At 31.2% G+C, this 16,259-nt stretch overlaps 3 protein-coding genes across 5 annotated transcripts; 1 reads left to right on the plus strand and 2 right to left on the minus strand.

Annotated features, from left to right (window-relative positions):
- Positions 1-217: 217 nt before the first annotated feature.
- Positions 218-4,867, minus strand: DNaseII (deoxyribonuclease II). The gene is made up of 8 exons (XM_029319807.2): positions 4,701-4,867; positions 3,402-3,797; positions 2,735-2,912; positions 2,241-2,420; positions 1,384-1,705; positions 1,054-1,156; positions 839-977; positions 218-499 (listed from the first exon to the last, which is right to left on the minus strand). The coding sequence occupies exons 2-8, from the start codon at positions 3,497-3,499 to the stop codon at positions 392-394; spliced, it is 1,128 nt and encodes a 375-aa protein (XP_029175640.2). The 5' UTR covers positions 3,500-3,797; positions 4,701-4,867; the 3' UTR covers positions 218-391.
- Vav (Vav guanine nucleotide exchange factor) lies at positions 4,643-13,451 on the plus strand. 3 transcript variants are annotated; one of them, XM_029319805.2, is made up of 11 exons: positions 4,643-4,951; positions 5,376-5,644; positions 5,726-6,449; positions 6,635-7,156; positions 7,273-7,341; positions 7,623-7,749; positions 9,026-9,388; positions 9,781-10,101; positions 10,266-10,670; positions 11,077-11,348; positions 11,670-13,451. In XM_029319805.2, the coding sequence occupies exons 4-11, from the start codon at positions 6,750-6,752 to the stop codon at positions 12,025-12,027; spliced, it is 2,322 nt and encodes a 773-aa protein (XP_029175638.1). In that variant the 5' UTR covers positions 4,643-4,951; positions 5,376-5,644; positions 5,726-6,449; positions 6,635-6,749; the 3' UTR covers positions 12,028-13,451. The 3 variants fall into 3 exon arrangements, with proteins under 3 accessions (XP_029175638.1, XP_029175637.1, XP_029175639.1); XM_029319804.2 differs by lacking the exon at positions 7,623-7,749 and adding an exon at positions 8,492-8,681 and having other exon boundaries at positions 4,644-4,951; XM_029319806.2 differs by lacking the exons at positions 4,643-4,951; positions 5,376-5,644; positions 5,726-6,449; positions 6,635-7,156 and adding an exon at positions 8,492-8,681 and having other exon boundaries at positions 7,276-7,341.
- A 702-nt stretch (positions 13,452-14,153) lies between these two features.
- LOC114944080 (torsin family member) lies at positions 14,154-16,037 on the minus strand. Its single transcript, XM_029319822.2, has 3 exons — positions 15,419-16,037; positions 14,919-15,184; positions 14,154-14,842 (listed from the first exon to the last, which is right to left on the minus strand). Exons 1-3 carry the CDS (start codon positions 15,618-15,620, stop codon positions 14,219-14,221), a joined length of 1,092 nt encoding a protein of 363 aa, XP_029175655.1. The 5' UTR covers positions 15,621-16,037; the 3' UTR covers positions 14,154-14,218.
- Positions 16,038-16,259: the final 222 nt, after the last annotated feature.

Genomic DNA, 16,259 nt, shown 5'->3' on the forward strand with positions numbered 1-16,259 from the left:
TAATGCTGAGACCTCTTGTGTATAGCATAGTAATTTCGTATTCACACAGCTTCTTCATACCGTCGATAACATATCCTAATAAAAATTTGTCGATAAATTTCAAAAAACAATACAAAATGCATTTTTATGCAATACAAAATGCATATTTTTTGCAAATTTTTTGCATTATTATTCATTCTCATTTCCTTATTTTCAAAAAAATATCTTGTATACGATATGTTTAACTACCCTATATATTATTTCTTACACAATTTTCTTTTTACATTAATTTCTTCAATGCATCAATTATATACTATAAGCATCGATAAAAATTATTATTAACACTGTAATCAAATATTTCGACACTTATTCTTTTTATAAGATTATAAACAAACTCGTTAAACTAAAACTGCTACTGTTTAGGACATGGTTCCACATCATTCACAGCTTGCCGATAATTGGTCCATATTTTCTTGTTATTAAAGCAGACAGTTCCACCGCCTCGTATGTATTGAGTGTCCTGAAACATAATAAAATACCAAATTTAATAAAACATATGTTTTATTAACAAATTAAATTAGTTTCTAAAGATATATATACGTAAAAGAGAACTTTAAAAAATCATAAATTAAATTGCGGAATTTTTGGTTACTTGAAAAAAAAAGCGATTAATTTAATTAATTCTAATAACAAAATATTTTAATATAGATTGCTCCTTAAATTAATTTTACTTATTTTCTTATTTAAATTAATTTGACTGATCTATTTTTAATACATGTGCATACTTACACAGTTTAGTGACATAATTGGCCAAATTTATTTTTGATAAGGATTTTATATACAATAAAAGTGCATTTACCGCTCGATTGATATCGCCGATGCAGGTCCAGGTTTGCTTAGATTTACCGTCTACTGCCACCGCCCATTTTGAGTGATCGCGGCTGCTTGTAAAATCAATGTTAAAGTCGGGCAAAGAAATAGATTTAACATTGTATACTCTGCAAAAGTTCAACGATTTGATTAAATATAAATCTAATTAACATGCTTCTCAAACGATCGAAAAAAATGCATTACTTTGTGCGCTCACACTCCGATGGTAATCTACCTCGTCCATTCAACCACGTTTCCGCAAATAAATCAACTCGCAATGTTGGTGCGACATAGTCATCGTATATCTCTACAAATTAACACATAAATAAAAGCACGTTAATTATGATATTAATTTTATATACACACGAGAGTATTTTTTGGCTTAATTTGCTGATCTCAATTAGCTAATCAAAGTGAACAGCTAGAAATGAAAGGTAAAAAATTCTCAAATTTGACAGATGTGTCAAAAAATAAATTACTTATTAAAATAAACTCCGGTACATTGAAAGAAAAATAAATCCCAAATACGTGTACCTTTCTGCCACTTGTCGCTCTTAGCGAATGATGTAAAATTGACGCCACCGCGTGATCTGAAATTCTCTTTGTTGAAAAAAGGTGCTTGTCTGATGCGCTTTTGATTAGCCGCATCCGTGAGCACCGAAAATTTCTGGGCGAACGTGGCGGGAATGTTTCTTCTGTATACTATTATCTGATTATACATCATCTGTTTACCGATCACGTCGAGTTGATCCCCGTTCATAGAGATACACAAGAAGCTCTGTCCGAAATTCATCCCGGATGTTGGATAATCGTACTCGGACCGATTTCCCGGAGTCTGATCCTCCACATTTTGTCCCTACGAATTTTATTTATTATTAAATATTCAATATATTAATTATTAAATAAATATATATATATAATATATTATTAAAAAATTTAATATTATTTATTTAATATTTTCCTTTCATTTAAAGGGTTCTAAATCGCAGGGTTTCGTTTATGCAGTTCATACATATTTGAATAGAATTAAGTGAAAAAATGGAACCACTTTAATAATAAAACTTAAATTCATTAAATTATTGCAAAATCATAAAAAAATAAATAATAATTTTTACAGATTTTAGAAAATACTTGTAACACGACAAATTCATGTTTTCTAAACGCATACAAATTAATGTTGAAAAAATAACATTTATGTATGATAAAATGAACAATTGTCTGGTTCATTTAATTAATCGATCTTCCCTATTAATAAATAATATAAAACTTATTATATAATATATTTAATTAAATAATATACCTTATTATAATATATTTTAATATAAAATTTAAAAAATGAAATACTAAACATTAAAAATAGTCACTCTGATATATTTGAAATAATTATCTACCCGTCTTGTGTCATTGCCGCTGTTGGGTATAGGTGGATAATTCGGGACACTGTGTATTAACCAGAAACCTAGTTGCATATTTGCTACTACGACGCCCTTTGCATGGCCATATTTTCCACTGCTAGGTCTATTAGGCGGATCGTCGTTATACATGAACCAAAAATTCTTCGAAGCTACTGTCTGAAAGTTTATAATCGTGTAAACGAATAATTAATGATATACTGATTATGACAAAACAATGTAAATAAAAAATCTTTTTTCTTTTAAAAGAAAATTTGGCAATATAACTTTTGAAATGAAAAATTCTTTAAAATGTATAAACACTGATAAACATAAATTTATTAAATTAAATAATAGTTAATTTATGACAACGATTATTTTAAAAAAATTGCTCCGTAACTTTATAGTGCAAATAACATAATAAATCAATCTGAATAAAAAATTGGTTAAATATAATAAATATTATGTGTATGATTTAATTTATTTTCTCTTACATCATTGTACAAAAGTGCCAAAGTATTTCCCGGTATAGAATTCTTGTCACTAATTTTTTTCGTAGATAATTGCCACCCTTTGTCAACAGTTTTATTAGTTATATATAAATACGCTAATCCTTCCCTAATTATAGGCTCGCTGCTTTGTGGCACCTTCGGTAGCTTGTAAAGTACATACCTAAAATTGTAATAATTTTATTCACGGGATTGTGAACAGTTAATAATTATCAATTATCAACATAGAATAATTATAAGATTGACATTAAATTATTAAAACGATTACTTTTTATTTAAAATTTATTATGAAACTCATTAGTTATTAAAGTAATAACATATTTATATTATTAATAATAAAAAAAAATATTTTATTGTTTTCTCGATCTTTAAATAAATACAAATAAATATATGCGACAAAAATTTGACTGAATTATTAAGCTATGAGAAAAAGAGAGAGAAATAAGTAATCAATGTATATAAATATTTGTTATATATTTATGTTACATATGTATGAAATTTTGATATTATTTATAATAAAAAAGGCTTATTTATAGCTCTAAAATATTTTGGAATTTTATAATTTTTAACAAGATCGATAGATTTTATCTTTTAATAATTACTAAAATCTGTGAAAAATATAAAATCATATAGATATTTCAAAGGCACTCACCAATCGACGACCTGGTTGTTTTCATCCCTGCACGAAGGGCTTATATTTACGGCGTTGCACGTTAAAAAGAAAATGTTTATGCACAGTAACAAAAACATTTTGAACAAAGTGTTTTCAGTGCTCGAAATCGGCAAAAATTCGTCGCACACCGTATTGATCTAGTGGTTTAATTAATAGTCGTTTATATGATGGCATTAATTTAAAAAAAAAACACGCAGACTTGCACTACAGCTAATACAAGAGCGAATACTTATACCACTATTCTTGCGCTGATTACGTAATAAGGTAAAGATGCTGATAAACGCATATAATTACGCTTTTCGTAAACAGATCGATTTGAATTATTTTCGGTTCATTGAAGCGGATGTCGCACACATTTCTGTCTGAAAATGCTTTCTGAAACACATGTGAATTTATATGTAAATTTGCAGTTACAATAACGTTGATGTTTGTCGCAAAAATAATATATCTTTTATAATCATTAATTAGCATCATTCTACCAGAGAGAGAAAGAATCTGCTTCACATTACACGTGAAAAATTTACATGGTACTTAGTAATAAACTGTTTCTTATCAAAAATTCAAATAATTTAACATGATTAAATTGCGAAATAATAAATTTGATTAATAGCATTCAATGAAATTTTGATAAAAGAACATTCCTAAGAAGAGAGAATTGTAGAAATCTATTAATTACTAAATAATTAAAGAATATATCGAAATATAATACAATTATTTTATATGAATAATCTGCGAACTATCTGTTTTAAATTTCCAATTTATAAAGAACAATAATTCCAATTATAAATATTATATTTCCAAACTATTACTATGTTGTAAATATTTCTGAAGAAAACTTTGATTATATAGTAAATAACACTTATTTTTTTATTGTTTAACTTTTCGCATTAAAATTACAATCAAGATTATATTTTTTTCGTGCAAAATTTTTAATATGAAATAATTTAAAGTAAAATTTTTATCAGACAAACACGCCCACGTAGCCATATGTCTCTTCCGCTTTTCGACTATACTGCAAAAATCGATTAAAATATTTTAAAAGGGAACATATCATAAAACGCGTAAAATATTTAACGAGGAGGAAGCGCGATAGCGTCACTTCCGCACGCGTGCAGATAATGTCAGAGCGATGATACGTATATATATATATATATATATCTCGCATGCGTCCTACGCCTATGTAAATTCACATATATGTAGCTAGCTTCGAGAGCGTAGCAGCGTCGTAAATGAAGTTTTATTACGATAGAAAGATGTAATGTGTGTCGCACAATTTACCTGCTAGCATAACTTTTCCTGTGATCTACTTCTTCGACTGATGATACCGACATTGTTGCAGGACACGCACATTTCCTGATGACGCGAATGCTACTACGAGGTCACAGAAGCATCCTCCCAATACTACGAGGTCACAAGAACAAAGACACGAGAAAGGACTGCTGACCGTAGGGATATCTGATGACGTCATGGATTTTTACACGCACGCGATGCACTCGGATGCAGCATAATATATATATGCCATATAATGCGTAAGATCTTTGTTCATCGTAAAACAATAAAACAAAAGAGCGATAGTACGTCCGAAAATAATTGTAGAAAATAACTTTGAAATATCTATATATAATAATTACTGAAAATATCATTAATTATTTTAAAAAAAAATAGATCATTGATTTTGAAGAAATGAAAGAAAAGAAAATATATGTTTAATATAAAATTACCTATTTTTATTGTTAAATGTATTGCGCATGTATTTTTATATTCGCATTTATCTTTATTGTAGATAAGCCTATTTCCGGCGCAATTTCACAGTTCTTTATTTTAATTTATTAATATTCTAATTTATTTATTTTAAGAGATTTTTGTCGTGTATTTATTATGTTTATTTCTTTTTTTTTTTTGTTTACTGCACTCTTCTTCTTTCACTAATTATTATGAAAATAATTTTAATAGGTAAAGAGGACAAATGAACACGACTCACTGTTTTGAATATGAGCGGGAAACCAAAATCGATAATCGAGAAGTTCGAGAGATCGATTGCACTGCGAGATATCGAGGAACCAGGAAGCGCAGAAAAAAGAAACATATGTTCAAGAAAATTTTCTCACAAAGGAATTGTGCATGTATTAACGTTCTCTCAACAATTTTATACACTTTCTACATTTCAAATGAATAATACAAAATAAACATTTAGAGAATGAAAAATTGCGACAAACAATAAGGTAATAAAAATTCGTGAAATTATTAAATGAATAAAATAATATAAAATAAACATTTATATATTCATTTTTCTGTTTTTACAGATTTTTCCACTTATATTCACTCGTGTAATATATTGATTTTTGCCCAACATCCTGACGATTTCGAGACGTCCTGTATACCGGGTGCCCGAGCCTCTACGTTCGCTCCTGAGGAATATTCAGCATTCCTCTGGATGGGAGAAAACATATCATCGGTTCATGGCGATCGCGAATACGCTGTGCGGAGTAAACCTGGTGCTGCGAACATCGTAAAGATATCGCGACGAGGATGAGCGAGTCTGCACCGAGTAATTCTGCGTGTTCCACGTAAAGCTCTGTGTCCCATCTCTTCTTCTCTCCCTCTTTGTATTTTTCGCAGACGCGCTCCCTCTTGTATGTACAATTTGTATGTGGTGGTCTTGCCTCTGTCTCGCGAGCGAAGAGATGTAACGAGTGATGTAACGATGGCATCGTCTCGACGGAGCGAATCCACGAGTGCCTCTGCGACAGATCAGGCTGCTGTATATCGCTGCACGTCACTTTGATAACCAGCCCCAGGAGCGAGATGTCCCGATACGATTCTACAATGGACCGAGAGACGCTCGAATTATCGGCCAGTCGAATCTCGCTGCGGCTGATAAGAATCGCGCGCACGATTTAATCTTGCGGGTCTCAAGTCATGCAGCGATTTCATAAGACATTCTTACTCCGGAGCTTTATCGCGTCTGATACCGAATACAGCTTGTGATGACAGAAGCAGACTGACCCATATTTTTTTCTAATATTGGTTTGTATCATATTACTATATCTCACAATAGAGTATATGAATTTGATGTTTTTACATACAAGTTTCTTGATTCTATCAGTTTTGAGTTCTTTCTAATAGAATGAATGAGATTTTTTTACACACGCATATTTTACAATATTTGTAGTATTTATATATCTCTATCTAATATATATGTGATTTTATAGGTAGCAGTACGATGTATGTCTCAGGAAGTTCATACATAATGCATGTAGTATCTGCAAAATTATGAACAAGAATCTTCTACGGTCTAATTATTGAACGAAAAAAGAAGCGAAGAAAATGAACAGGACAGAAGGCACAGACGCCGGCAAGGGTTGGCGCGAATGTGCCAGCTGGTTGACGAGATGCGGCGCGTTACGAGCGGATCACAAAGCCAATTGGGCACAGGCGACGGCATTTGACCTGGCCTACACGTTGCGAGACGGTGTCTTGCTTTGCAATTTACTGAACATTGTGGATTCAGGCTGTATAGACGTGAAGGACGTGAATCAGAAGCCGCAGATGGCACAGTTCCTCTGTTTGCGTAACATAAAAGTGTTCCTATCAGCATGCTCGAGCGTTTTCGGCCTCACCGACTCGGAACTCTTTGAACCGTCCATGCTGTTCGATCTATCTAATTTCCATCGCGTTCTCTGCACGCTTTCCGCCTTATCCAACTGTTTACGGTTCAGGCGAAAGGGTATACTGTAAGTAACTTACTGTTTTCTGCATATTTTATCATGCAGAAGATAATCACTAATATCATGCAGAAGATAATTATGAAAAAGATGGAAAATAATCAGGAAATAAATGTTAATTGCAGTGGATTTTCTGTTGGTCATGGAAGATCACAGGAAGACATTTATAAGGACTTACAAAGTGCTGGCGTAGGGTAAGAGTCTTTGCATTATTGAAATATTAATGTTTTAGTAACTGACATAAGTGCACATAGTTTATCGATGAATAACTCCAAAGAACATTACGCATTAATTTTAAAAATCAAGGTTTCTTTTAAAGAAGGGACTTCTATTTTCTTTTATGAAATAATTCACAGACATTTTTAAATAATGATTTATAAAAGATTAAAGAAACAATTATTTTATTTAGTGTTAAAAAAGATAATATAGAATGAAGATAATAGAACTTTCTAGTAATTTGTATTAATTCATTTAGCGCCACGCCCGGATTAGTGGCGTTTACCATAAAAACTAAGGCTGTGGACGTAGATGAGTCTCAGGTTTATCAAGAATTGCTCTGCTTCTCGAGCAATTCTCAGCGCGATTGGCCTTCCACAGAGAAGGTACACGTTGTTTCACAGTTTTGCAATTTTAAAAACATTTTGCAAAAAATACATCATTTTATCACAAAAATGCATCATTGTATTATTATGTCAAGTACAAGTACATCTTAATTTATTAATATTAAAATATCCAAGAATGAAAACATAAATCGAAATTATATATTATGATTAAAACTTATTGGACAATTGCATTTTGATTCAAAAATTTTTATCTCAATTTTAATTTTATTTTAGTGTAAATTGTATTTTAATGTTATTACTTATTTCTAATATTTTTATAACATTAAAATTTCAACTCATCGCAATTATATAGCAAGCAATAATTGTAATTTTTCTAAATTTTTTTTAATTTTAAGGATGTTAACAATATTTTCATTATGCTATTTTTCTTACATACATTATATGAAAGATACTTTATTTCAAGATATTTGTTTACGCTTTATGAAATTATATTAATAAAAAATTTAAACTATTAAAAAATATATATGTATATATATATATATATATATTGATAATAATAACATATATTCTGCATACAACATGAGAGATACAATGATGGCATTGTTTTATTTTTTATGCTGAAATTGACACAGCGGCAGTATACATATTAATTGCAGTTGACATCTTATCATCAAGAACAAATTTTATAATTGTGCTACTTATAATTTGATTTCCGGGAATTTAGCACCTTCTGTATGCATGTATAGTGCATGGCTGCGTTCTTTTTGTTTTTATGCTAAAGCCGCGAGGATGAGGGTCGCCGAAGAAGGTTTAGAAGACGGGAGGGTGACGAAACGGGCGGCGGAGGAGATAACGAAGACCCAGTCGGCGAGGAGGACGGATACGGAGCTTTTTGCAGTCACGCGCAAAGCGAGGAAATCTACCAGGATCTTTGTAGTCTACATTTACCGCCTCCTCCGTCCGTTGCTCAGGTCATCATTTTCTTGCCGTTATTATTCATTTATTAATTTTTCATATTCTAATTGTTGGAACACATTCCAGAACTTCAATCATTTTCTTCGAAAAATTTGAAGAAAAAACAATTAGAGGAAGAAAATCTTGTATTAAAACGTACAAAAAAATGCATGAATGTATTAAGTGTTAATCTTAGCGTTAAAGATAAAAAGAAGACTAGCGAAGTGTGTTTTATTTATTGTCCACGCATATTTATGTACGATTAATTTTAGTATCATGCTATGCTTTACACTTCGCACAATTTAAACTGTAGTTTATGCAAAAATTGGTTTTCTATATCGAAATAATCTTGATACAATAGGACGGTGCCATTTCCGGAGGGGAGAAAAGGGATTATGTGATCCAGGAGCTTGTAGAGACCGAGCGAAATTACACGGATGTTCTCAGTAGTTTACTCAGGAATTTTGCTCGACCGCTGTCATCATTATTTCGACCCGAGGACTCTGCGCGTATTTTCTTCGGCATCAAGGAACTCGCGGAGATCCACGTGGGGTTCCACAGTCAGCTGCGCAAGGCGCGAAATGGCGCCGCGCTTGCCCAAGTTTTTCTGGACTGGCGGGAGAAATTTCTTATTTACGGCGACTACTGCGCGAATCTTACCCTTGCGCAAAATACTCTGCAGGAAATCTGCGCGCGTAACGAAGTAGTCAATCAAGAAGTTATTGTAAGTTTCGCAATGCAATTCATGGAAAAAATATTGTTAAAAAATCAAGAGAAACTTTTATATTTTATGCAAGTATTTTTAAGTCTTGTTGCAAAAGAAAAATCTTCTATAAATTATAAATTTCATTAAAAAATGGTTCAAATTTTTAATAGATGATATTTAAATAAATAACAAATTAATAAATAATTTTAATAAATACTTAATTTAAATAAAATTGTATTCCCTGAGACGTTTATAATGAATTATTTTTGTTTTATATTTTTATTTTTATCAGCGAATTCTCTGGGATTTTTTTACAAAATTCGAGTCGACATTCTCATAAAATTAATAATTAATGTAAGAGTGATATATGTATATGTTGCAAATTATTTTAACATTGATATTTATTACAGAGATGTCAACAAGAAGCTAATAACGGTAAATTCAAGCTACGTGATATACTATCTGTGCCGATGCAGAGGGTGCTCAAGTACCACTTGCTGTTGGACAAGTTAGTAGAAGAAACTCCACGTGAATGGGTTGAGGATTGCCGTGCGCTGACGAAGGCGAGGGAAGTAATGGTCGATGTCGCTCAGTATATAAACGAAGTAAAACGCGATTCTGACACACTGGATATCATCAAGGATATTCAAGCGTCGATAATCGATTGGGATGTACCCGAAGACGCACAGTTGAAAGATTTCGGCCGATTACTTCGTGACGGCGAGTTGAAGGTTCGCTAAATATTTTTTTCACGCTAGAGAATATTTAGAATCAGTGCATAAAAAAGTTTTAATTTCGGTACTTTAGTTTTTTAATTTATTTTAAAAGATTAACATAAAAAGATGTAAATTAGTTAGATATAATCTCTAATCGTTTTGAATTAATTCTTCTACAGGTGAAGGCTCACAACGATCACCGAATAAAGGCTCGTTACGCGTTTGTATTCGAGCAAGTAGTATTGATTTGCAAAGCGGGCAGAGGAGACCAGTATTGTTATCGGGAAACTTTACGATTAGACGATTATAGATTAGAGGATCCTATAGGACGAAAAACCTTGGGTAGAGATTCGCGTTGGTCCTATCAATGGATACTTGTACAAAAGCAGGGAAGCACGGCCTACACATTATACGCAAGAACGGAGGAGCAGAAGTTGATGTGGATAAAGGCGTTGCAAGACGCGATGGATAATGTCAATCCCGCGGCCTGTCGCAATACTAATCACAAGTTCAAATTGACGACGTTCGATGCTCCTAGGAGCTGTCAACGATGCGGAAAGTTTCTCAAGGGCCGCATATTCCAAGTAAATAGTCAATTAGTAGAACACATTTAACCGTTTGCTTAATTGCGCCATTAATTACTTGTAAAACTGACAATTCAAGTAGACATACAAAAAGTGGATGAAAATTCACACTGATTCAGAAAATAAAATTAATAGGAATCGAGAATTTAATTAAAATTAAATTATCTAATTTTCTTCAGAATTGAAAATATTTTTTTTAAATGTAATTTTGTACATACTTCTTAAAGTTCAAGATTTAAATGAGATTTTAAACAATTTGAAATTACAATTAGTATTTCTTGTAATCGCATACAAACTCTAATTCTCTTTGAGCAAACATTAAGAAATCTCGAGATAAAACTGTCAAAAGTTACAGCGATGTTATTTCGAATTAATAAAAAAAAACTTGTACAATGTATTTTTACAGGGTTACAAGTGCGAGATATGTCGCCTAGCTGTACACAAACAATGCATCGCGCATTCGGGTCGTTGTGTGCCTACGGCGCCGCTATTGACACCGCCTCCACCGCTACCCTGCGAACGCGCGCTCGCCGTGAAGCTGTGGTTTGTTGGAGAGATGGGAAGAGATGCAGCGTCTAACAAATTGGAATCTCGCGAAGACGGCACGTACATGTTGCGTGTCCGTCCAGCTGGACAACCACGTCTTAAATATGAAACTAATTACGCGCTTAGTATCAAGTAAGTGTATTCAAATGTATAACAATATTTTTACTCAAGAAAAATACCAGAGCTTATCAACTTCCATGTCTGTATTCTAACTAAAAAAAAATATTTGAATCATACATATTGTATATATTCCATCGTTTCATGAAAGTTTTAATATTTATTAATATAGTAATTAAAAATTAATAATTTTGATACTTACAATTAGATCAGATTATTAAATATACAATTAAATATCTTGTTCTCATAAAATTCAAATTTCCTTTTTTTATTATATTCCTTAAATGTTTTAAAATATTTTTTTATTGTAGCATACTTTAATCTGATAAATTTTAGAGCGGAAGGAGCAGTAAAACATATTCGAGTGTTCAAACGTGATGTGGACGGTGCGGATCTATATTATCTCAGCGAGTCCCGATTTTTCAAAAGCGTCGTCGAGTTGGTCGAGTATTATGAGCGGGCGTCGTTATCGGAAAACTTTGAAAAACTGGATCAGCGTCTTTTGTGGCCGTATCGACGAGTCCTAGCTAAGGCACGATTTGACTTTCGCAGCACCGAACGTAATCAATTGAGCCTGCGACGCGGTTGTCGCATCGTAGTCCTAAGCAAGGAGGGCGATGCCAAAGGATGGTGGAAGGGTAAAATAGGCGATCAAGTAGGATTCTTTCCAAAAGATTATGTGGAAGAAGAGTAGAACTATTAAAAATTATTTAGATCATTGCCTATATAGAATTTAAAAAATTGTAATTTAAAATTTTAAGTGATTTTTATATATTGTGTTTAAATAATCTATAATTTTTTTATATTTGAATTAGAGTTGATGGTGAAAACGATTGAAATATTTCGTATCATGCTGATTTATATCTTTGTTTGTACAATTTTGCTACTTTTTAAAATTTTTAGTTTCTTAAATCTTAAACTTTTTTTAGTTTTATAAAATTGTATCTTTTTTTCTTTTCTTTTTATAATATGACTGATATTTTAGAATTAAATATGAAAAAATTAATGTATGGAGGATAAAAATGAGAAGATATTTTTAATGTTTTAAAATTTTATTATTCGTAAAAAATTATTTATATTCTGAAATATAGATAATTTCTTGTTCTGAGAAACAATCGAAAATTTTATCTATTGTATATATCTTGTTTTTGTTTCACAGTTCTGTGAAAAAATTTAGTATGAAACCAATACTTTATACGCAATGATCTGATGCATTTAATATGCATTAACTTCTGGATGGTCAATAAATACGATATGCCGTGGTAATCACTTATGGTGCAATCATGGTAATTCTATTAACGTATACCTCAATAGGAAAAAATAAGAGGAACGAGTTTAATTGCGAAGCAATTTTGCATATAAAAAAAAGAGAAAACCCTAAGTAAATTTACAATTATTCTTATGCATCGCACGCACACAATTTCGATGTTACTTGTTTTCTTAGATTTTATGAGATCCGAATGCATCACATACGTATATTGTTGTAATGCATATTTGGCGCTACGCTTAGACGAATATCTTAGCCACATGTATAGAATTATAAAGAGGACAATTATTTTTTACTGTGACGTCATTTCTAGTTATCACTAGCAGGCGATACATCATAAAGATTAAAGTTGTTTGTCCGAAAAAAATGCCTTTAGTAAAATATATATTATGCATATACTACATATAGAATATCCCTAAAAAGATGGGAATTGAATTGTCTTTTTAAGAAATCTCGAATGTTTTCTTAAAAAAAATTAAAGAAATAAAGAATTTTTGGCTGCATAATTTTGCTGCATTTGAAGTTTATTGATAAAAAGATGTCTACTATCAATTCCCATTTTTTTATAGACATTGCTTATATAGTGGCCTATATGTTGCTGACAACTTTCTTCTTTATGATCAAATTTTAGAGTCAATTGTTAAATATCAAACTGTACATATACCATAATCTTCTGTACAATGAGTAACAGATACTTCTAGTTACATTTAAGTTGCGAACAAATGCATATAAATTATACACAGGATGTTCGATAATTGGAGAACAAAAGCAGCAATTTCTTATTATAAAATCCATTTGTTATATCCATGATTTATTTTTGTTATAAATTATATTCATTTTATATGTATTAATTATAGCTATCATTCATTTTGCGAGCGTTTAATCTTACAACTTTTGACGATTTTTGACATTTGTTAACTTTCATAATTTTATGTTTGAAAAAAGAAAAATATTACAAAATATTTTATTTAATGATAATACATAATAATATCGATAAAATTGTTTCTTCGAATTATTATTTGGAACCACGTTAAGTTAGCTCATAAAAAAAACTGCCTAAAAATCTTATATTTTAACTTATTGTAAGCTCAATTATGGTGCCAATCAAAACTGTCCACAGGAAACGATAAATTTAAAATTGAAAGCTGTGGAAAAGTATATATCAAATCTAATTTAATAGTTCACAATTTGCACAATAAAACATTGTTGCTCCAAGTAATTGAATTAATTATCAAAACTTAATTCTATAAAACTGAGAAGTTATTCTCCTGCAGTTATATTACTGATTATCGAACAACTTCTGTATAGATACATAAATATATATATATATATATATATATATATATATATATATATATTTATTTCTCGAGATATATACATACATATATATATATATATATATATATATATATGTATATATGTGTATATAAATTTAAGTACGAGAAATTAATTTTACTATTTTTTTAATTGTTAGATATATTTTTCTGAGTGTGCCAATAAGAAATTCTATCAATAAAGGATCTTATCGAGATGTTATATAAATGCTTACATAATGGTTTTTTTAATCAATATTCGTTTATTTAATCAATATTTTTTAATTAATTATAAATTTCTTTTATTATTCTTTCAAATCATCTTCATTTATTTTTTCACTTATTCTAAATTCTGATTGTTTACGATAAACAATAGAAGCAACTTTTTGCTCTATTCTTTTACAACCAGCCATCGAGTACAGATTATACGGTTCGGGACCAAAAGTTAAGTGTGACAGTGCCTCCTCTATCATTTCATTTTTTGCAGTGACACCTCGCTCGAGGAAAGCCTTTACCAGACACTTTCTAATGTGCACTTCTTCTAGGGGTAGGAAAGGTACGTAGTGATCGATTACACTGGTCTGTATAGTGTCACTATGATGGAAACCACCTTTTTCACCAAACGCACCATCAGCTATCAATTTCTCAAAATCCTGCAACCGAGTGTCCTCCCGTCTGTTACCCTTTTCCCACAGACCTGTGAGATGCTGCACTATTTGAGCGCTCCCAGTATTCGAGAGGAATATGAAAATAGCCTTATTCTGATACACAGACTGGCTGTTCTTGGAAGATTTGTGATAGACGTTGTAGTCGAGAAAAGGAACCAATACGTTCAGTAGACCTTCTGGCATTTTGTCTACTTCATCAAAGACAAATAACGATCTCTCACATGTTTTTAAGCCATCAGAAACAATTTTGTACAGATCTTCCTATAGAAACAGAGAGAGCTTATGTTCACTAACTTATTTTTGACTTTATTATAATGAATGTTTTATTTGAATATACCTTGTATTCGTCTACTTTTTGTTTTAAAGGAAAATCATTGCGGCCATTGAAGAAATGGTAATATTTACTCTGAATGCCTTCTTTATAAAGCGCTTTGGCAATCATTTGCGCTACATAATTCTTGCCAGTTCCTGGTGTGCCATGAAAACTCATGACCAGTGCTTTGGGTGAATTTTGACTTTCCAAATGTCCCCGTAGTGCATTTATGATTGTTTCATGAGCAATTTGTTGCCCATATAATTTAGCAGTGAACATATATTCCAGTCCTAAAAATTCAAATAATTAAATTACTAATTATAATTTGTTTGTTTCAGGATTTTTGAATGTATAAGGAGTTTCAAAAGATATTACATCTTAAAAATCAAACAAGTAACAGAAACAAAAAATTTTTCACATATGTATAAATTAGAATATTAATAAATATAAATTAAATAAATTATAAATTATATATATTAAATTAAAAAAAATTCCTTGACTCTCCACACTAAGTTTATACTTACTGTCCAAATCGGAAGGGATATAATCATCTATACAGCATTCCGTGTACCTACATTTGTACTTTTCGTATCCATAAAAGCTTACACCGCCTAACAATGAAGCGACCGAGCCTACCAGACCGATCGTAAGAATTTCCCCTAATGTGAGAGCAACAAGTGAGAGGATGAGCAAAGCCACGAAACCATATTTAATTGTAAAATTCATATTTAATTATAAACTATTTCTTCACTCGTTCAATGAATCTTCTGCAGCATCCCATAACTAGCGGCTGTAGTATCACATAAAAGTCTGGGATTTATGGTCTCGAAATAAGTACAACGTTAATTGAGTAAATATATATCACGACGAAATTCGGAATGTAACTCGATATTTGGAATTTCAAACAAGTCTAACAAAGATCGGTTTCTAATTGTTGATCCTCGTTTCGTTCGATTTGATTATAAACACCTTGTGTTGTCAGCAAATTATATTTTTTAGATTTTTCGTTATATATATATATATATATGAGTGTCAAATAATAAAATATTCATAAAATCGCATATTTCATCATAATTTAGTTACGAATTATAACTCATTTTTTTTTATTTCATCTAACTTTTACTTTGTTTACTATACTTTTCTCTCTTTCTCTTTAAAGCCCAAAGTATCTAATTTCTAAAGACCGTATCACAATAATCGTAAATAAGCCTCGCGAGTTGATTGGCTGTTGCTGGGGGAAACTGTTGAAGACCTAGAAATTCCCTAGCCGTCAGCCAATCGCGCGACGATTAAAAATCAAACTTGACATTTCATGTAGACAGGACTTTAGGTACGATCGTGTCGCTGTCAACATCGCACGGTGTC

The sequence above is a fragment of the Nylanderia fulva genome, unplaced genomic scaffold, assembly GCF_048542155.1.
Source record: "Nylanderia fulva isolate GAGA-0341 unplaced genomic scaffold, ASM4854215v1 Scaffold20, whole genome shotgun sequence".
NCBI classification, from domain to species: Eukaryota; Metazoa; Arthropoda; class Insecta; order Hymenoptera; family Formicidae; genus Nylanderia; species Nylanderia fulva.